This window comes from Anabas testudineus, chromosome 14 (assembly GCF_900324465.2).
Source record: "Anabas testudineus chromosome 14, fAnaTes1.2, whole genome shotgun sequence".
Taxonomy (NCBI): domain Eukaryota; kingdom Metazoa; phylum Chordata; class Actinopteri; order Anabantiformes; family Anabantidae; genus Anabas; species Anabas testudineus.
This window is the reverse complement of record NC_046623.1, coordinates 5,975,949-5,997,097: the sequence shown is the minus strand read 5'-3', so window position 1 is coordinate 5,997,097 and position 21,149 is coordinate 5,975,949. Positions and strand designations below refer to the sequence as shown.

At 39.8% G+C, this 21,149-nt stretch overlaps 2 protein-coding genes across 2 annotated transcripts; one reads left to right on the top strand and one right to left on the bottom strand.

Annotated features, from left to right (window-relative positions):
* The first annotated feature begins 236 nt into the window (after positions 1-236).
* Positions 237-5,187, top strand: npm1a (nucleophosmin 1a). Its single transcript, XM_026373317.1, is given in 11 exon segments — positions 237-392; positions 1,495-1,574; positions 1,710-1,829; positions 2,013-2,106; positions 2,310-2,422; positions 2,509-2,586; positions 3,205-3,249; positions 3,346-3,450; positions 3,579-3,689; positions 3,801-3,875; positions 4,347-5,187. Coding segments are annotated over 11 exon segments (921 nt in total). The 5' UTR covers positions 237-343; the 3' UTR covers positions 4,398-5,187.
* Positions 5,188-6,956: 1,769 nt separating this feature from the next.
* LOC113170520 (claudin-7-B-like) lies at positions 6,957-11,032 on the bottom strand. Its single transcript, XM_026372633.1, has 4 exons — positions 10,513-11,032; positions 8,317-8,481; positions 8,121-8,205; positions 6,957-7,931 (listed from the first exon to the last, which is right to left on the bottom strand). The coding sequence occupies exons 1-4, from the start codon at positions 10,733-10,735 to the stop codon at positions 7,781-7,783; spliced, it is 624 nt and encodes a 207-aa protein (XP_026228418.1). The 5' UTR covers positions 10,736-11,032; the 3' UTR covers positions 6,957-7,780.
* Between the last annotated feature and the right edge of the window lie 10,117 nt (positions 11,033-21,149).

Genomic DNA, 21,149 nt, shown 5'->3' with positions numbered 1-21,149 from the left:
AATGTGTGTAACATTCACAGGTCATACTGTACTGTGTACTTAAGTATAATTATACTTACTTGTACATACAGTACTTGTACTGTAATGTAGTATTTCCATTCCAAGTTACTTTTACTTCACTACAATACAGACTGCACTCGCTGCAGCAGATAAATCCTCCTCACTGTCACTGCGCACTGTCCGCCGCCGTGCTGTAGGCGGCGCTGTTACTTCTTTAAACGTGCCTTCAGCAGAAGCGGAGAAGAAGAGAGGAGGCGGAGGACCACGTTACTAGCCGGAGGTGGTCACTAGTAGCACTCGCTCTTACTTCGCACAGCACCAGCAGCCACATTGCTAAATAAAAATGAACGGACTAGACGAGGAATCCATGGCACCGCAGACATTTCTTTACGGTGAGATAAAGTCTCCATATTTTGTCATTTTGTGCGACTAAAAACCGCGTGTGAAACTGGATCTGTCCTCATGTTTGAGCCGTGGGACCGCGGCAGGGATCAGGACAAGAACAACGATGTAACGTCAGTACAGTAGTAGAGGCTCCTCCAACTCTGAGGTTATTGTTGCTGTTGTTATATTAAGTAGTTTTAAATTGTGATAATGTTTCTGTATTAGTTATTCTGAGACTGAGTCCTGGTGAACCAGCGCGGCTTCACGACCCCACACGTGTTTCAGTGCCAACATGGCGGCGCCCGTGTTTTCTCAACACTGTTGATAATCACGCATGTTCTTTCCCGCACGTCTTTAAACGCTTGTGCGCTTTAATTTCCACCTCATTGTTATAAACTGCAAACGTTTAACAGGAGTTTGACTCTTGAGCTTTTAGCTTTTTGCCTGAAAGCATCTCGGCGTGGCTTCAGACACATGGGGACCAGGGTCGCTTCCTCTGAATCACTGCTGTTTGGACCCTTTAATGATCCTTTAAACGCTGAATCCATCATCCAGCCACAATACGAGCAAGATAAATTGAGCTTTCTAAAGAAGTAAATTTCATTTAAAAAGGGGAAACACAAATCATCTAATAATGAGTGAACTGGAGATGAATCAAAACCTTGAATAGTTGTATATTTGTGGTCACTCTGCAACAAAAGACTCTTTACTTTTACTTTACTAAAGATGTATTTAATGTTTTAAGATCTGTGTTATAAAATCTTATGTTAAGACTATTGTAATGGAGCACCCCCGAACTTAAATGAAACTTCTCTTTTTTTTAAATCTTAATTTCATTTAACTGCTCCTCTCTAGAAATTGAGCAGATTCCCTGTGTGAAGGCCATGTGGAAATGCTCATGTCAGTAGTCGGTGTGGCTCCCTCTTGTGTACATTTGTAATACATGTACCACTTTCACTTATTGTCTCTTAAACATATAACAAATCTATCCCAGATTAAAAGTTGAGTACAGTAAAAAGTAGCTGATTCAGTCTATAAAGCAGTGCTGCTGTTTGGGCACTTGGTGTTAGTTGTTAGACTAATAGTTTTTTTTTTTATATATATATTTAGGGTGTGTGCTGGAAGCTGGGAAGGAGGTGGTGTTCAATCCCGAGGATGACGACTTTGAGCATCAGCTTGACCTAAGGATGGTAAGTAAGCCAATGTCTGTGCTGTCGCTTTGTGGCTGCACCTTTTCACTCTTTTACTTTACACATTTCCAGTTTATGACCACTCACCAGACAATTACAATCGACTGTTTCCTTCCCTTTTTTTTTTTTTTAAAGGCCTGTGTGGACCCCAGCACCAAAGATGAACTTCACATGGTGGAGGTGGAAGGACAGGACACAGAGGGTCAGAAAATCAAGGCAGCACTGGTTTCACTCAAGCCTTCCACTCTCCCAAGTGTGAGTAATTTCAAATTTTTGTTTTCTTATGTACAGCTCCACTAACGGCGTATGATCACAGTGTGGAGTTTTATTTCTGCTCCAACTCTTATAGCCACGCAGTTGAAACTATTGGTGCAAGTCTCTAAAAATAATCCCACAAGTGAGTATTAACTATTGTGGTGGTGGTTTCTGTTGTTGCAGGTTTGTCTTGGTGGTTTCACAATCACACCTCCAGCAGTTTTCCGTCTGAAGGCAGGTTCTGGTCCGATCCATATCAGTGGACAACATCTCGTCAGTGAGTATTTGTTAAGAAAATGGACAGATGGTTTGATGGAAAATACCTGCTCTGCCTGCCCATTCATTGGCTGAGTTTGGAGTTTCCACAACAGCAGTTTCAGTGACATTTTGATGAGGAAATGGCCCAAGCAAACATTTTATATCACTACATTTGTAGTGTTTGGAACATCCTCCCCTAACATTGTTGAATTACTCCTAAAGTGATGGAGGCTGATCAGTCTTTTGATGAAGATGATGACGACGAGGACGAAGAAGAGGAAGCCATCAAAACGTCAAAGAAAAGACCTGCTTCCTCACCTGCCGCCAAGTCTCAGGTTTGTTTGACAGGTTTCTGTTGCTGCTTTGTTCTCATCTTTCTCAGAATTGAAATGAACGTAACCTTTTATTTTTCGTTTTACAGAAAAAAATGAAAATGGATATTGACGACGAGGATGATGATGATGAGGATGATGACGAGGACGATGAGGATGATGAGTGAGTCTTGTTTCACACAACATTGTAACCTTTTTTGACGTGCAAATACATAGATCAATGCTAATTTTCAAAGATCTTGATGAGGATGGTTATGGCAGGCATCATTGCTATCATTAGTGGAAGGACGAGTTTGCAATTATTTTCAGTTTTACATTAAATTTTAGATGCAAATGAAACACCGAAACATCTTTTGCTTACTGATTCCTTCTCTTCACAATGGTCAAAGTCCACAGTTCTCACCACTATGCTGTGTCCTAGAATTTTAAGGTCGACTTAACTGTCTGCCCTCAGAAATCAAAGTAATATTTTTGGCTGAACAGGCGCAGTGCTCTGTTACAGCCCAAACTGAAAAGGCCGCTGAAGCCTGACCTTAGCTTCACATAAAATTGATATAATATATTCCAAACATTCTATATGTCAGATCTGTTTGTGCTAGTTAAATGCATTTTTGGAAGAGTCAACATGTGTGAACAGAATATTTCAAACTCTAAAAGTAGTCCATCTGTTTAATTATTAACATTAATTACCAAATTAATGTGTTAAATTTTCATGAATGGTGCAATAGATCAGATATTTCAGTGCAGCTTTAAATTTTTTATTTTGCCCCAGGGATGATGAAGAGGATGAGGATGACGAGGAGAGTGAGGAGGAAGAGTCGCCAGTTAAGGTAAAGTGACTGTTTAGTGAGTGTTTGGACAGTTCTCGTTGGATGAACTTGAGCTAGATTTCTCACAAACAGCTGCATGTTTTTTGTTTTTTACAGGCCAAGCCAACACCATCCAAACCACAAGCCCAGCAAACACCATCCAAACAGAACTCTGCACAGAATGGCAAGAGTTCGAAACCCAGTACTCCAGCCCCAAAACAGGTGCATTAGTTTTCATAAACTTTTTATTGTATTCTGATGTTGAATGCAGTTGATGTCCTTTTATCATAAATTACTCTGCAGCTCAGACTCTTTCCTAACTAACACTCATGCCTTTTTCTTTATAATAGGATAAGACCCCTAAAGGTAAGGGTGACAAGTCACCTAAAACCCCACCCACTCCCAAGGGGAATTTAACAATTCCTGAGATTAAAGCCAAAATGATGGAGGCAGTGAAAAAGGTTAGTGTCCTTCGAAGGGCTTTTAACAGTTTGTTTTATCATTTCCCATCTGAAAAGAGATGAATTGAGTATTCCAAAAGTATGATCTTTCTTAATTTGTCTTTTCTCCAGGGAGTGACGTTACCTAAAATCCAGCCCAAGTTTGAGAACTTTGTGAAGAATGGCTACAGAGTGTCAGATGCCAAGGTAGAGTATTGATGTTAAGGTGCTGTTAAGTACTTATGTTAACTGTTAGCCAAATGAACCAGGAAATTAGGTTTGAGGTTTATATACTAATGTATAGAAAGTTCAAGGGACATATTTGGCACATCTGCTGCACATCTGAATTGTATGACAGTGAGAGGTGGATTAAAACTCAACTCTCAAACTTTGTCCCAAAATCCACAAGATGAGGACTTTTTTTGTCATGTGAAGATGGTATCTTGTATAGTAAAAATTGGAAATTGGACAGCCATGGTTAAAATGGCCAGGCCTTGGGTTGCATTTAGCCATTCCCTGAATTTACCACTAGGTGCCACTGTCTGATATTCTTAAAACCCTAATGTTAAAACAAATGCAATAAATTCCTTGTTTATGTAAAGAAACAAATCTAAAAAAACATTTTTGTATTGTTTAAATCATTGAGTTCACATCCTAGTTTATCTTTGTTTTCTGTAGGTTATTGCTGAGCTGTGGAAGTGGAGACAGACGGTCGCGGGTGCTAAATAACAGTCTAAACAACAGTAGTTTTATTCTTTTTATGACTTGTTTGTACCCAGAGCACCTCTCAAACCAAACTCAGTGCCTCACTGTTGATTCGTTCTAAGCCAGTCCAGCTTCTTCTGCTCTCCTGTATACAGAGACGACACAGGTTGTGATGTGGGTGGTGGCAGTGCATCACCCTCTCGTTGGGGCAGATAAATGATTTGGTTTGTTAAATAAACCCTGCAACAACCAATTTACAAATTTGCATCTTTAAATATGTGTAAATAAAATACTTGCTAGTTGGCACCAGAGTATGGAGGTTATCTTTTCTTTTTGTTTTTGTTATAATCAACAGCCACTGAAATATTGTATGAGAATTTAAAACATCCAGACACATATTTTACCGTCCAGGAAATTTTTTTTTTTTTTTAAACCCTTTGGCCTATATATAGTATAGGCCAAAGGGTCAAGTTTTGAAATCTAATCGACTGAATGTTTGAAGGAATGTGCAAATTAGTTTAGTTGAGTTACGAAAACTTTCCACCAAGTGTTACAGATATGGAGAATTCTTAGAAATGTTCCACATAGTCAACATTTAATAAAGCCACACATTCTGTGCTCATTTGACCAGTTTTAATAATAATGCAAATGTCTGTGTGTCCGGCCCGTGAAAGCAGAAGATCATTCCATGTTAAGAAACGTGTTAAACGTGTATGTTTGTATGGCTCTAAATGTAATGTAGATGGACTGTCCCCAGAATGATCAAATAAAACAAATAATGTAGAGCTGTATCGTTTCTCTACAGTGAAGAAAAGTGCAGTGATGTTTTTTTGTTTGTTTTTATGTCTTACAGTCTGCATATGAAACCTTTCCAGAACAGAAATCTATCATTCTTTTTTTTTGTTGTTTGTTTTTCTGGTGCTGTGTTCTTCCCAGTCGCCTCTTTCACTCCACTAATAGCTTTGCTTTCTCCATCTGCATCATTTCATTAAATATTTATTACTAGTTTTCTTCAAACTCTTATTGCTTCAGAGCAGTTTGCCTGAGAGCCACCTCTATGATGACATCCACACACACACATATATATATTTAAACTTTTTTTAGACAAATTGTTTCCAGTAACTGAAACCATGACTTCATAGACTTTGACATACACCTTTTTATAAAGAGGTTTTCAGTAATTAATGTTTTAACAAGTAGACCCTGTTTCTGCCTCTGACTCTGCATTACTGTTATCTTTGTGTGTTACAATATAATACATTGAAATGACACTGTTCTGTTGTAATAAACTAGTACAACTAGTTTGATTGGATCAAGGGTCACTCATTGTAGGCTGGCAAACAGAGTGTAATCCCTGTGCTGTTTGCATTTTGTGACCCTTGATCAAATAATGTTTTATAGCCGTGCAGTTATCTGACACCACCCTGTACTGTGTTTTAACACCATCCTCAATGGTAAGAGAACATGTGGTGTGAGGAATGAGTTCATAAGCAGGGTATGTTTAGTTTCGTCGAGCTCAGTAGCAGGATCAGACTTGTGAAATATAAAACTAATCGTACTATTATATCAAACAACTTTGCAATGATTTGATCCCAAGATTATCATGTTTTCCGAATTCATGGGAGAAGAATCTATGAAGAAACTGGTCAACCTAGGTGTGTACATACAGGTGATTAAAAAAACAACTGTTAAGATTTAGATACAACCCTCTATCCCTTCACATTAAAGGTGCATTAACCAGGAAGTTCGGATGTTTTATGGCCTGGATTTACTGTCACAAACAGTCCTACTTTCAACAGTAGATTAGAGCAGTCGGTGAATGTAATGAGGTCAGAATTTATGCATCACCTCACTCCTGTTGTTTTTTACTGTCTTATCTTTTCTGTAGTTACAAGTGTGTCTCAAACCACATGCAGGGAATGGGACACACTGGTAAATACAGAAAACTCTAAATTTATATCAACATATGGGCCAATAACACTATTTTGAAATGAGAAGGAAGGACTAAATATTGTCTGGGAGAATGATGGAGGAAAAAAGGGAAACTAGAGTAAGATCTCTCTCAGCATAACACATAACATGTTCTTCCCAGATTATAACATTTACATTCAGCATTTATCCAAAGTGACTCAAAAGTGAGGAACACTTGTAAGTGTTCTAGCAGTTATCTGTTTACACCACAAGGTGGCAATAAGCATCTTTCATTTAGTTAGCCATCACCATGCTGTGCACCTTTTCTCCTAAAGTAAGATGGCTTCCAGCCAGAGAGGAGCATGGCTGTGATGAATTTGGGTTTCCCTCAGCAACATTTCTAAATAGAGAAATACTGCATGTCAATGTAGATGGTGATGATGATGATGTGTTCATATTCATGTTTCCACATAAGGCTGTATCATTTATAAGACTTAAGTCTGAACATAACAAATCTGGTGTTTATTACAGTTAGCAACCTATGACATTTTTAATGTCAGTACATACTTTCATAGTTCCTTTTAACAATTTATACTAGAGCTATTAATGTGAAGTGCCTTCATATTTAAAACATACCTAAACTGACTCCAATACATTGAAAAGGCAAGAAACTATCAATTTTCCACTTTTATTAAATGTACATCATAGACTTAAGAAATTACAATTTAAAAACATTAAAAAAAAAGCATAAGTAAAGCCTATTCACACAAACGGTCGTTACACAAGTCAAACAGGTATCTGTCACAACATCTGTCTGTATACAAAGTTAGCAGGACATTGGCAATTGGAGTTAAAGAAATCAGTATGTGTTCAGTGGTCATCTACAGGATTAAAATCATTCAAATCATGCTTCAGAACAAGCCAAAATAATCTACACTGCTACTGAAAGGTTTGTCTTGTTCATATAAATAAAAACACAAATGCAGGAGACGGTGGTACCAGACTGCTCCTCAGATGCCATAGGATCAACTACCACAGATACACCGTAAGATTATTTGAGTCGCATGTTGACGTAGCCGATTGCTGTTTAGTGCATTCGATCAGTTTCTGCCAAACACATGCACACTGTAATGCACTGTATACACTGGTGTGCAGCATTTTAAAAGTATTTCCTACACAGTTTCACTTTTCTTTATTTTAAAAATGGTGTTAGCCAAGAGGATAGTATACTACATGGTACACAAACCAGGAAGCACATACACTCAAGTTCCAAACAAGGGCAAGGCCAATAAGTTCTTAGTAAACAGATTTAAAAACTTCATTGCCTCTTAAAATATTACAGTAACATTACAGGGTGGCCCCTGAACAAACTAAAACATAAAATAAAGGGCTCCTGGGATACATCTTTTCAGTGTTATATTCTGAGCAGAATGAAACCCTGAAGAGCACGAATGTCAAAGAGTTCCTTCAGCATCACATGCCGACTCCTGTCCTGTTCAAACGTATTCCTTGTTGCTGGGGGGTCTGGAGATGGGATACCTTGGTTTGGATTGTTTTTTTGGGCAGGATGCCGCCAGCATGCCTCCTCCAACTAAAGTCAGGAACGCTCCAGCCCAGGCAACGAAGATGGCAGCCCCGAACTCATACCTTGAGAAGGAGATAGTCAAAATGGTCAACAGATGCCTGCAGGGGGACTAGCTAACATTAAACAAACTCTCAGTACATTCATCATAACATGCAAATGATGGGGGGGAGCTCAGCTCGGTATTGGGAGGCATCTGCCCCGGCTGACAATACTAATGCTTAGAAAAAGTAGTGTGTAGAGTGTGTACTTACTTTGAGTTAACAGGGGTTAAAGGGCTGTAGAAGGCTTGGATGATGTCATTAGCATACCAAGAGCAGGCAACAATGGAACACAGAGCTGACGGGAGAATAAATAAATAAATAAATAAATAAATAAATAAAGTGATCAATGAAACTGATAAGAATATCTAAAGAGATACAAAAAATAGAAAATTAAATGGCTTCTTACATCCAATCAGAATGATGATGCCACCAGTCATGGCGATGCGGGACTTCCGCGCTTTGTCATCTCCTCCACAGGTGGTGCACTTCATTCCCATGCAGGCGGCGCCTAGGCCGGCAACCACGACGATGATACTAACGACCATGAGGGCTCGGGATGCCTGGAGGGCACCTGGATAATCACACAGGATAGAGTTAAAACATCCGTCACTGTGACCGACTAACAACTGATACTAAACTGTTGGTACACTGGAGAATTGGGTGAGGGTGTGGTGGTGGGGTCGACATGTTCTGCTGCTGGGAACCATTAAAAATAAATGAAAAGCAAGTTGTGGTAGTACTATTTTTGTTTAGGAGCCACCGCTTGTTTTTGCTTTGGTCCCCCCCCCAAGAGTACATGAGCACAGTAGCCTCTGTGCCGCTCACTATAACAACGCTCCACAGAAACTGGCTCTAACCGGAAGGCTACCTGGGAGGTGGGGGTTGGGGAGAGGCTGTGTGGGTTTGCATGTGTGCTAGTTAGAAAACAGGTCTAACCAGGTTTCAGGTTTCATTGTGAGCTAGACACTCCCAATTTCACAGACCGTTCTCGAACAGGTGGACATTTTAGAGTTCCAGCAGGCCTCTGGTAAAATACGGAACATCATGTTATCATCATTTCTTCTAATATGGCTTCAACCAGAACGAAAATCTAGTGGTAGCAGGTACTTCTGCACAATGAGCCGCTGTTTGTTTGCTGGCTCTATAATCTAACCACTAGTTTAATTACACCGAGTTTATCAAGGCCGGTTTGTGTTTCATGTTTGAACAGGCGATAAGACGAAGATATTATATCAATCGTTTTGATAATGGAGCAAAATAGAAAGATTAATAAATAAATAGAAGCCGTCGCAGCTCAGTTTGGGAACTTTTGGTCAAATTAACAAGTCAACAAGAAACTTACAGCTGAAAGTGTTAATCAAAATAAAGCTCAACACAGGGAGGGGCCTTTACAGGTACACAACTGTGCCGGCGGTTTAAGCCTGAGGGCGGCCTACCAACTGGAACAATTTGAAATCATGTAGTACAATAAGGAATCCAACTGTCGAGCCACCACTTTACGATGTTTTACGAGGGGGGAAAATTATAGTTCTCTTTTTTTTTTTATTTTTTTTTTTTTAATTTGGAACCAGTCTAACTTCTTTCTTTTTTTTTTTTTATTTGGATGTTCAGTTTTACTGGAGGCCTACGCACTTCCCTGAACGGACAGGCACACAGCAAGGCCCGGAAGCAGAGCTTTTTGTAATCGTTTAACCTTTTCACACTGCCAAACAGCGGCCTTGCGCCTGAACACACTGAAGCAGTGGCTGGCTTCCATTCATCCGCCCTGACATTATGTATACAAGCGTTGACATTTCTCAAACCAAACTGTATAAAGCGGTTTGTGCGGCTTATTTAGACACGGCTGTTGACTAAACAGTGACTCATACAGGTGTTGTGTAACCTACAACTACCTATTGCTGTGTAATGCAATTCCCACCTCTGGAGCTTTTCACACATTGGAGGCAGTGGGGTGGACGAACTGGACAATAGCTAATTAATACATAATTTCAATCCAGTATTAAGGACGGAAGCATTTTAAAACGTGGATGCAAAGCACAGGTGATGCAGATCGGTTTGGTTTCAACAAAGTTACTGCATTCTGGGTGAATAAAGGGGAGTTAATAAGTGACTAAACGGGTTAGCCACTGGAATCTAGTAAGACATCAAGTGTGTGCTTGTAAAAGACAGCTCACATGTAAGAGAGGAAAAAAGGGCCTTTTTTGTGTAGTTCCTAAGTTTCAACAGGTGCATACCAGTGTGTGGGAGTTAAATCATCATTTCCTGTTGCAGCTAAATTCAAGTCTAGATGAAAATCATCATAACAATGTTTTGTTCCATTACCCTTAAGATAAAACAGCTTCTTCATCAAGACAAACTATAAAAGTAATATAAAAAAAAAAAAAATCCAAGAGGCCCATATTTGTTAATAGACATTCCCGGAAGTGCAATTAGGCCCTGAAGGACAAAGTGGAAAAAAAGAAAGTAGAGAAGATTTCAAAGCTCTTTAAAAAAAAAAAAAAAAAAAAAAAAAAAAAAAAAAGGTTTTCACAGCAACAGGCCAGCTCTTAAAACAACACCTCGTTAGATCCGAGGTGGATGTCACCGGGCGGCTGCCACTTACCGTTGAGCTGGAGCATCGAGTCGTACACTTTGCACTGCATCTGGCCCGTGCTCTGGAACGCGCACGACATCCACAGGCCCTCGTACATGGAGATCGCCGTGATGATGTTGGAGCCGACGTACGAGGACATCTTCCACTGGGGCATGATGGTGCCGGCCACCAGTCCAATGACGCCCAGGAGGGCGAGAGCGAAGCCCAGAATCTGCATGCCGGAGTTCGCCATCTCCACCTTCTTCGTCCTTCACGACTCGGAGCGAACAAAGACGACGTCCACCTGCTGGGAAGGTAACAAACGCCCGACTCCTCTCACCTGGAGCGCTTTGTGTTTTGGTTTTTTGGTTTTTTAAAAGCTGCGCTTTTTCTTCGTTCCACGCAAAGCAGCGTCTTCTGTTTCAATCCAGACAGTTCCCGCTCAGCTTTCTGAAAATAAGTCAGCAGACAGTATTCAATTTATAAGCTACACCTCTCTCGGAGCTTCTTCACGCACCTGTTGCTCAGCCGCACCTTGAATGGGGAGGGAATAACGGGGACGCGCTTTTTTTTATTTTAAGGCGGTTTCTATTACAGGTGGGCGGGGATGCGCACGCAGTTTCGCCGAACACCTGAAGTTTCGTGATGTAAGTGTTTCCTGAAACAGACCCCTGTGCTGCAGCGACACACACACACACACACACACACACACATAACCTACATGTGCATAAATGGACAGGTAACGTCCGGCCTCACATCTGATGTCATAACACAAGAAATAATCACAAACATACACTCAGTGATATGTATCACTGAGTGTATAGTGATTCGATTTATAGTCATTTTAAAAGAATTACATTTGAATCTAATATTTTACATCTCCAACCTTAAAGAAACCATTTAATATTTAAAAAAAATGTTTGATATTAAAAGTGTACACATCGTAGAACATAAGGGATTTCAGATATGTTTTAAGATGCTCCAATATTTTCCATTTGTAATTATTTTTGTATTATTATTATTATTATTATTATTATTATTACACACTGTTCAAAAAGATTATAGGAACACTTTGAAAACACAAACATGCTGGATATCTTTACCGATAGAGTGGATAATGTGCTAGAAACAAAAAAGGGACCAGAAGTTTGTATGCCCCCCACATGCCTGACAACTTTGGAGCATGCTGCTAATGAGACAATGGATGATGTCCTGGGGTATCCCCTTCCAGATCTGGACCAGGGCATCACTAAGCTCCCAGAAAGTCTGTGGTGCTACCTCACCGCAAATGAAACCTTATGTTCCAGAGGGGTTCTACTGGATTTAGGTCAGACAAGCGTGGGGGCCAGTCAATGGTTACAGTACCTTCATCCTCTGGGAACTGTCTGCATACTCTCACCACATGAAAAAGAAAGTAGAAGAAAAGTTAGTTAAAGAGACAAACGACAAAGACAACATTTTCAAAGTTCTTTAAAAGGTTTTTACACCAACAGACCAACGTTTAAAAAGACTGCATTAGTTCCAAAAGACAAAAAGCTGGATATCATTAAATGACTGGAGGATTGAGTCACCTTGTGCTGCACTCTGGAACGCACACAATATCTACAGACCTTCATTGAAAGGACACTGTCCCCGACATAAGCGGACATCTTCCACTGGGGCACGACATGACAATCATGCCTGACAAGGGGTCCAAGGATTTCATCCCTATACCTAATGGCACTCAGGGTGCCGTTGTATTGCCTGTAGAGGTCTGTGTACCTCTCCATTGATGTGCTTCCCCAGACCATTACTCACTCACCACCAAACCTGTCATGCTGAACAACGTTAGTGGCAGCATTACACGGTTTCTCCAGACCCATGTGCTCTGGGTGAACTTGCTTTCATGTGAAAAAGGGCCCCTCTAGTACCTCTGTTTTTCATTTCAATAACATCACAGCAGTGGAAACTGATCAACAACCGCCTCTGCTACATAACTGACGAGATCAGTGTCTGCGAAGCGACTGATGGTATGCCCTGATTAAAAGCATTCCTTTCATTTTTTTTGACCTGTGTGGTATAAATTATTCTACAATATTTAGTTGTACAATACATGTCACAGGGATCCTATAAGATAAAGAGGCTGAGTTTTGCAAATATTTGCAATAATACTAAATGATGTACTCATATTTTCATTTTCAAAATGTAGCACCTTATACTGTTGTTGTACCTCACTGCAGTACAAATTAGCCAAAATGGGAAGTTGCAGTGCTGGAAGTAAAGTCAAATGAGAAATGTAGTTCTCTACTATTAAAACAGTAAACAGTAAACATAATAGTTTTCAGGATGAAATCCTAAAATTGTAAAGTGAAAAGCGGATAATTTATAATCTCATTATTTTTTTTTCTATGGCTATAGCATTAGAATCGATGATCTGCTATCCATTGCAGAAAAAGGCGTGTCTATACTTTGTACTGTACAGGCTACTGTAGACTTTCAATGAAACTATCACCGGCAATTACCTGAAAGGTGTGTATGACTCAGTATGAGCTCCAGCTGAATCTGGTTTGACTGTGTGAGTTAGCTGATATCTGAAACTGTAACGAGCCAAGTGTTAGTGCATCCCTGACACTCTTACTGTCAAAGAAGATCAACATGCGCACAGTTAATCAAGTGCATCACACTGTTCTTGGTGGATATACAATAATAAGTAGAATAGACCAGACAAGAATAGAAAAGAAGATGTTGCCTACTACTACCTATGTACTGTTATGTACATACAACTATTTCTCTACTTCATCAAAACAAACACTTTTTCTGCTGACACGAGCTAAATGTGGAGATCTGTCACACTTAATCCTTGAAGATCAGACTGAGAGTTGTATTTTCTGGAGCACTGTGCCCTGAGGGAGAACAGTTTTTCAGGTGACGACATAAGACTAGGATAAACTGGGGCTCTCACATAATCTCACATAATCAGAAAACAGTCAATCAGTTCACTTCTGTTAGAGTGTTGTTCTATTTTTAAATGAACATTTAAAATACCACTCTGGCTGAATGGCGAATGTACGTTTCAGTTTTGCTTTTAACTTTAATCTGTGTTGAACTGGTATGTTACGTTATGATCTGGCAACAACAAAGTCCCCGTAGGAGAGTATTCAGCTGCTTCACCGGTCAGACTGGTTTCATTGAGCAATGGCTGCTGTTTTTGAAACCGTAAAATAAACCGCCAAAATAACAAATTTCATGCACAGACGTGAATTTTCTGCCTCTTTCCACATGATAATATCTAAACACTGAGAGTGCCATGAGTGCTGCGATACCTGCTCGACACTTAGACTTCACAGATTGATACTGAGAGTCACTGTCTGACTCATCACACAGAAGGAAGGAGTAAGTATTATTTACGTGTCACAGGTTTTTTTTTGACAAGTGTAATGACTCATCTCATGAGAAAGATGACACAGAATGGAACAATTTTGTATTTATCCTGCGATCAGAGGGTGTGTCCAACCTGGGTCAGCTGTCACAGTTTCTCCTCAACAGTCTGTTTACACTGCTCTTCGGTAAATCCAAAGTCAATGCCACAGACAGTTCATGTTTGGTTGTTCGCTCTGTACTAGAACCGGCTTGGCCTCCATTAAGTAGGAGGAGCATTCATAGCTTTTATTACCAAAGAAAGACTGTTTTCAAGTTGGATTATGTTTGTGTGGGAGTGAGTGATGTAATATTATAAAATGATTCATACTATTTTTAATACAGTGTAATAATACAAGTGAAAGTCCCGCCATCAAAAACGCCAAAATATGCTTAAAGTATAAAGTAAGAATTCTCTACTTTAAATTATCAGATCATAATTATTGATTAATTGATACAGTTTTTATGTTCATATGTTTTCAGTCTAATAAATTAAATTTAATTTGAATTGGGTAATTTGAGAAGCTTGTGATTTTCCTACTAGTGGCGATTCTATATTTTGAATCAATAATCTGATTCTGAAAAGTCGTGTAGAGTTCAAATACATCAGAGCTGAGGCCATGAACGTGAGGACAATATTTGAGTAGATACTCATTTAGGTACTTTTACTACAAAATTCTTTTCATATGTTGAGTCACACATGTCCTCCAATCACAGTAATGACTCATGTTGATCCTTTTACCCTGACTGTGCATGTTGGAGCAGGACAGACATGCAGCGAGACTAGATAAAAGATAACTTAACCAGTCAACTGCTGCCACCTGCTGGAAACTGTGAATACCAACCAAAGCAACCAAACCAGCCATTTTAGATGCTGCTCCTCAGCTGTAATGTTGATAGTGATGTTTATTTCATTTGTACAGCGTCATCAACAATAAACTTAGAAATGCTTGTTGTAGAAGACGCCAAAGTAGCTCATGCACATGCAGGTCACCTGCAGGGACACAGTATAATTCAGAATTTAATGTGTTTCATTAACATTAATGTGACATTTTAGTAAATTACTTAACCAAACTTTTAATATTCAAGCATTCTGTATTTTAATAAAGGTTAATCGCACACTTTTTTAAAAATAAAATTTGCGTTATCCTTGAGAATAAGACCTTTGTCTTACCAGCATCACATGGATAATGACGTACATCGAAACATACAGCAAATCTCTGTATACATGGCTCATTGAACTTTGAACTCAGTTGAACCTTTTGTAATTAGAAGGCATTCACTGATTGGAAAACCAACATTAAACCTTCACACAAAACCCGCAAAGAAGTGATTTATCCACGTTTGGTTAAATTTAGCATGTAGATGCCTATAACAGAAACATGGGCACACTGAGGGTAATTGGTTCCTTCAGCTTTGGTGAGGACTATATTTGGTTTGATGCCTTAATCCTCATTTGCTTCATTAAGAAACATAAAGCTCCATTCAGTCTGAGCGCGGGCTGCTCCGCTCCGAGTGGGTTTACTGAGAATAATCTTATATAAATGCACAAGTCATGCATCCATGAGATTTGAGATGCCCCAGTAAAGCACAACGAGGATCAAGCGGGCTGTCTGACCCTCGCTGAGGTCACGTCTCGAAGGGGAACGCGTTGTGAAAGTCAGTGACAGCCCGGAGCACCCAATAATCTGCCAGATCAAATGCTACTCGGCTGTTCTGAGTATGACTTGTAGCTTAATTATACCAGTCTGTGGGACATGAGCCATCATCCATTTACCACAGTTATCACTGAGAGATTGTAATGTCTAATTGGCTGCTGAGTTGTGAGAAGTAATTACAGCTAATCATCCATCAGATACATTTTCGTTAACTAATCATGGCTCCTTAAAAAAAAAAAACAGAGAAAAGGGAAGAACGGATGACTCTTCAGTACATCAGACGTCAGTGTGTTAATCTCAGAAAAGATAAATATCTTGTCTGAGACTTGATGTTTTGGGGTTTTGTTTGTCAGTCGTATGTTTCAAAATGTAAATGGTGCCATGGCAGGAATTTCCTAACTGATGACCCATCTGTGGTCTTGTCCAGAGATTTTTATTACAATTATTAAAGCATTAATGTCATGTTTGACAGCTAGAATGGCGAGGCAAAGAGGAGTGGAAGCAATTATAGAAGGTCATGAGCCAGATATGAGGCCACTTTTTAAAGTTTAATGACAAAATCAATAGTGTTATGGCCAGTGCAATTAGTTTAGATAAGGAAAATCATGTTATGAATATGATGTAGCAGAAATGATGGGTACAGACTGAACAAGGAAGGATGTGACGGTTTGTCTTTGAAGATGGTTTTAGAGGTTTTGCTTTTTGTACTGACATGTTCAAATGGAAGTCTATTTTAACAAGCTCAACAGCTGAGTCATAGCTTAAATATGTCTAAAATTAGGTGAGACTGTAGCCTTTAGCTTGTTCATGAAGAGCAACAAAGGTAAATATTAAGACTTCTCATGATAAATAACAGAATTATTTCATTACAGCTTACAGCTTGGAGAACGCTAATAGTAGTATTTTACCCAGCCCTGCAGGTGACAGCGGCCTTGAAGAAGCCTACTAACCTGTGACCCAGCTGGTTTCATTTCAGTTTAGCTGGTACACACTTATGAGCGCTCGAATGCTTGTGCACACAACAAAGCAAAGCAGAGACGCCTGCTTTGGGGAATGACAGCTCGCTCTGCCACTGCGTGCTCATTGTTTTATCAGGAGCGCTACAGGTTGTTTGGTAATTTCAGACGGTTTGTTTGTCCCTGTCGCCGTGCCTTAGTCCCCTAGTGCGAGTCAGTTTTGATAAAGGTGGTTGGCTTGGATGATAAACGAAGCATTTTCTGAGGAACTCGTCAAAAACTTCATTTGTGATGTGCTCAGAGCAAGTGACTCTGTCTGCTTTGATGTTCCACTGCAGCTGATTTATTCCTATACTGATGATAATTAATTGACAAAAGTGGGTGTTGGAACAGTGCATATACAAATAATATTATTTATGGTCTTAACGTGAATTCTTCTTCTACTTGTAGTTAGTATTTCTTGGCAAGTTAACCCAATAAATGAATTGACTAATCAGAAAATACAATAATAAAGCGGAAAAAACAGTTGTCGTCAGTGTTAACAAGTTCAAAGATTCCCTGGAACAATATAACACACAATACAAAGTGTACCATATTTTTTGCCCTGTAACTTCCTTGAGTAAAGTCCTTCACAGGAAATAGGTGCATGAAAACACCTGAACACCTCAGCGTGTGGACAAAGTGCCACCTTGGGGATGTTTTCTGTGGAATCTAGACACACCCTATCAAGCAACAGTAGAAAGGGTGCGGTTACAAGTTTGCGGGAAAGCGGCTTGGATTAAGTTGGAAGTTGGTTGGCTTGTGGCTGGGACTGCATTTAAGACACACTAACCTCTCAAATATGTTTTCTCCAAATACTTGAACTCCTGTCTGTACTGTCCCTGAGCACCTTAGAGAATGGTGATGTCATAGGCCTCTGCGGTTTCAATACATATATAAACAGTCTTAACAAGGGTTTTAAAGGCAAAGGGAAAAACACCAAAGAGCACCTCTTACAATCATACAAATATATGTTATTTTATTGAATAATATTTCAGAATAAGAGATCTCCTTTCAATTCATGTAGGAGTAGTTGTAGAAATGTACACAGGTCTGATGTGAAACATGGAGAGAGGGTGAATCGAGGGCTTGTGTCTGTAGATACTGAGAGAGGATCATCCCTAATAAGTCAAAGAACAGTGACATATGCATGCTTTGCAAAAAAAATAAATAAATCCCACAATTAGCAGTTATTATTGCAGACCACTGATTGCCTTTGTAGCCCACAAATCCTGATTGTAGTTTGTTAGCCTGTGGGATTAGTTTCCCCTCCTTGAGTGCAAGCTGGTAGCTTTCATTGCATATTGCTGGTCTTTGTTTCTTGCTTTGCCGCTTGCTTGGTCAAAAAAAGGCAGTACGATTCTGCTGCTTCCTTTGGCTCTTATTGGAAGGAGTCCAGCACATGGCTAAGTCCCTGGTAACACTCGGGAGTTGCCTGAGGATTCAGGCCTTCTCTCTGTGGCTAATCAGTGCCACGGCCCAGTTTTATTTATGGCTTCTTTTTTTTTTTTTTTCCTTTTTTCTTTTTTTTGTTCTTTTAACATTTTTAACATAAGATTTTCGGAAGACAGGAAGTTTGGCTTGAAAGAAACCAAAGTCTATAGGAGTAGGAGAGAGCGGGTTTGGGACTTTTCTGGAAGACTTGCGTGACGTTAATGCTTAAGACCACCAAGGTCATTGCTGGATCTGCCAGGACACGTGTTGGCTGTGGGAGTTGTTAACCTGCTGGACCTGGAATGTACATTTCATCTTTCGCAAACACACACCCCGGTTGCACAGTGGGATTCAGTTTGGGTTGAAGTTCAGTCAGGGAAGAAATTAGCATGGACTCAACAGTGCAAACTAAAAACACACCAAACACTGAGGAACATTTGGACAGAAACAAGTATTCCATCCGACTTCAGAGGAGTTTGCATTTGAAAGGAAGCACGGACAAGTAGAACAACTGAACAGCAGAAAATAAAAAACATTAACATTAAGTACATTTTAAAAAACACCCCTGACATAGTACATCAGATACTATTTTACATGTAAAGCGGAGGAATTCTGGTCCTTTAGGCCAGACAGACAGAAACATCAGGCTGCACAAAAAAGAAAATCCAGTGCAAAATAAATATGTAGTGGGTTGTAAAAATATCAAAACAGTGTTGCAGCCTTGTTGAGGTGCCATGCTTAGATATTTAAATATGAATGTGCATTGTATTTTTGATAGGTTTTGTAATATCATTGCCACAAACTGTTACAAAACTTCTGCTCTGACATTTTCAGCTGTAACCGGTGACACAGTTCAATAGGAGAGCACCAGTCGAATGTAAGCGTCACACATAGCGCGTAGTCGGGAACCCTAACCAAATCAAGAAGTCATTATGGTCACATTATAGCAACAATCTCAATTAAACAGGCAGTAAAGTAGAACACAGCTTTAAAAACTGAATGTGAAAATGTGAAAATTAGCATATGTTAGGATATCTCACCACAGTAAATGAACTAAAATTGGAGTTAGAAATTATGCCTTCAAACCAAACTGTGTTTCATCTGTGTTTCATTGTGTGCGACACTGTTAAGAGTCCAACTTCTTCCATTAGAGGGAGCCGTTGTACACAGCTTCCCCCTCCCCCTACAACTTGACAATCTGCATAGTACATGCATATTTTCAGCATGCATATTTTGAGGAGCAGTATTTGTGACGATGCCCTGATGCTGACTGCAAATAGCTGCAGGGTATGACAACATATCACAGGCATGAAGTGTTTTGGATGGTGACAGAGCTGCTGGACTTTTTTTTTTTTTTTAAAGATAACTCACAAAACCAACAGAGAATCATTTTAAAATGGAAAAAAAAAACAAAGATAGTAGCAAAATTCTACACACTGACTTTGTAAAACCTGAAAATCAAAAGCTCACGATGGTCTCATGTAGTAAACATTTCTAACTGGCTTCTTTGTTGAGTTTACAGCCCTGTGAGTTCATTACAAACAAGTGGAGTTCCCTGTCTCTGGCAGACCTTGGGGAAATTTCTGCACCCATCGCAGGGTGGCTGTTCTCCTGTCTGTGTTTTATTGAATCTATCGATCACTGTTTCAGTCTCATGCCCTTTTTCCCTTTTCTCCTTGCCTCTCGGTCTTGTCTTACCTTACTCTTAATCACAGATGCACACGCACGCGCTCACACAAACCTTATACATACACTGTACGAATACACCTAGGCAGGCAATCCCTAGACTTGAAAAGAAAGTTAATGGTCTGTGGATACTGTAGGAGGTGGTTAAGGAGATGTGTGTAGGAAGCGGATTATGACTTTAAATCTTCTCTTACGTGGGCACACAAACTCTGACAGTATTTTTTTTTTTTCCATGTAGCTGCCTTGCCGTTCGCTTCGCTAAACCTGATTTCCCATAAATGTATTCTCAATTGCAAAGCAGAGAACTCTCTGCCCTGTAAAAACAAAGATCCTCTTTATGTTGCATCAACTGTGGCCATCGCCTTCTCCATCGACCTCTATCACCTCTTTCCTCCTCCAAAGCTTTTACTTTACACATTCATCCTACCAGACCTTCTGACTTACATTCTACTTCGACTTTCTTTTCTCATTCACGCTGCTCAGCGTTTTCTGTTCTTGCGTGTCTACTTGCAGCATCACCATCGCACAACATACGGTGGCATTCGGTAGCTCTCAGACATTAAGCGCCGCTTTTAGTGTTATTAGGAAATCTATGGAGGAATTTGGATCTTTCTTATGTTAGACATAATAAAGTGACGCTAACAAACCTTAAAGTAGGAGCTGCATCATCTTCGGGTATTAAAGTAATTAAGAGTTATAGCCTCACACTTGTAGACTAAAAGGAAAAATGTCCTCATGTCTCATTTTACCATGCCAGATTCCCTTGCGTCCCGTTAACAGAGCAGACTTATGACTTACTTTGAAATGTGAACTGGCCTAAAGATGGAACGCACAGATAATGAAAAGTGTCTCAGTGCAGGCTAGTTAAAATAAGCCTCTAGTTTTGTGCAGTACCTCCTGTGCCCACACTTTGATTTCACACACTAGTTAGTAATGCAGGGTTTGAAAGCATAATAGGCTGTGCCAAATCCGCCTGGGGAGGGGGAGCACTGGCTCATCAAAAATAGAGATTTGTAGGACTACAATGCAAAATCTGCTACAAGGACGAAATATCCCAATTTGAGCTGAATGATATTCCCCCTGGAAAGGCTGAGAAAATTAAACGACTTAATGGAAAAAAATGCAAAGCCCTCCAACTAATTTCCTCCATAGACCTCCTGTCATAAACAGCGTGCAGCACCGTACATGCCTCTTTGTCTTACATTCATTATCGTATCCACACGCTGCATAAAACCCTGCCAAGAATTTTTGCTTGCTTTACTTGCAGAAACTCCTTATCGACATTCCTCAAGAATACACCTGCTAATCCTTCACTCTTTCTGAATGCTCGCCCCCACGTGCTGACCTCTTTAGTCTTAGACTTACAGTCACCCTCAATACAGTACATACCAAGGTCCTCTGTTTCTCATTCTGTAATCCATCTTCACATTAGGTAACAATTGATATCACATACTCTCACCAACACAATAAACTTGAATGATGAACATTTTTTACAACT

What these genes read in the sequence shown, in the direction of transcription:
- LOC113170520 (XM_026372633.1), bottom strand. Translation starts at nt 10,735, where the DNA reads ATGGCGAACTCCGGCATGCAGATTCTGGGCTTCGCTCTCGCCCTCCTG. An exon ending in CATCATCATTCTGATTGGAT is followed by an intron (nt 8,206 to 8,316) that starts GTAAGAAGCCAT and finishes TTCTCCCGTCAG; the next exon opens with CTCTGTGTTCCATTGTTGCC. An exon ending in TTAACCCCTGTTAACTCAAA is followed by an intron (nt 7,932 to 8,120) that starts GTAAGTACACAC and finishes CTCCTTCTCAAG; the next exon opens with GTATGAGTTCGGGGCTGCCA.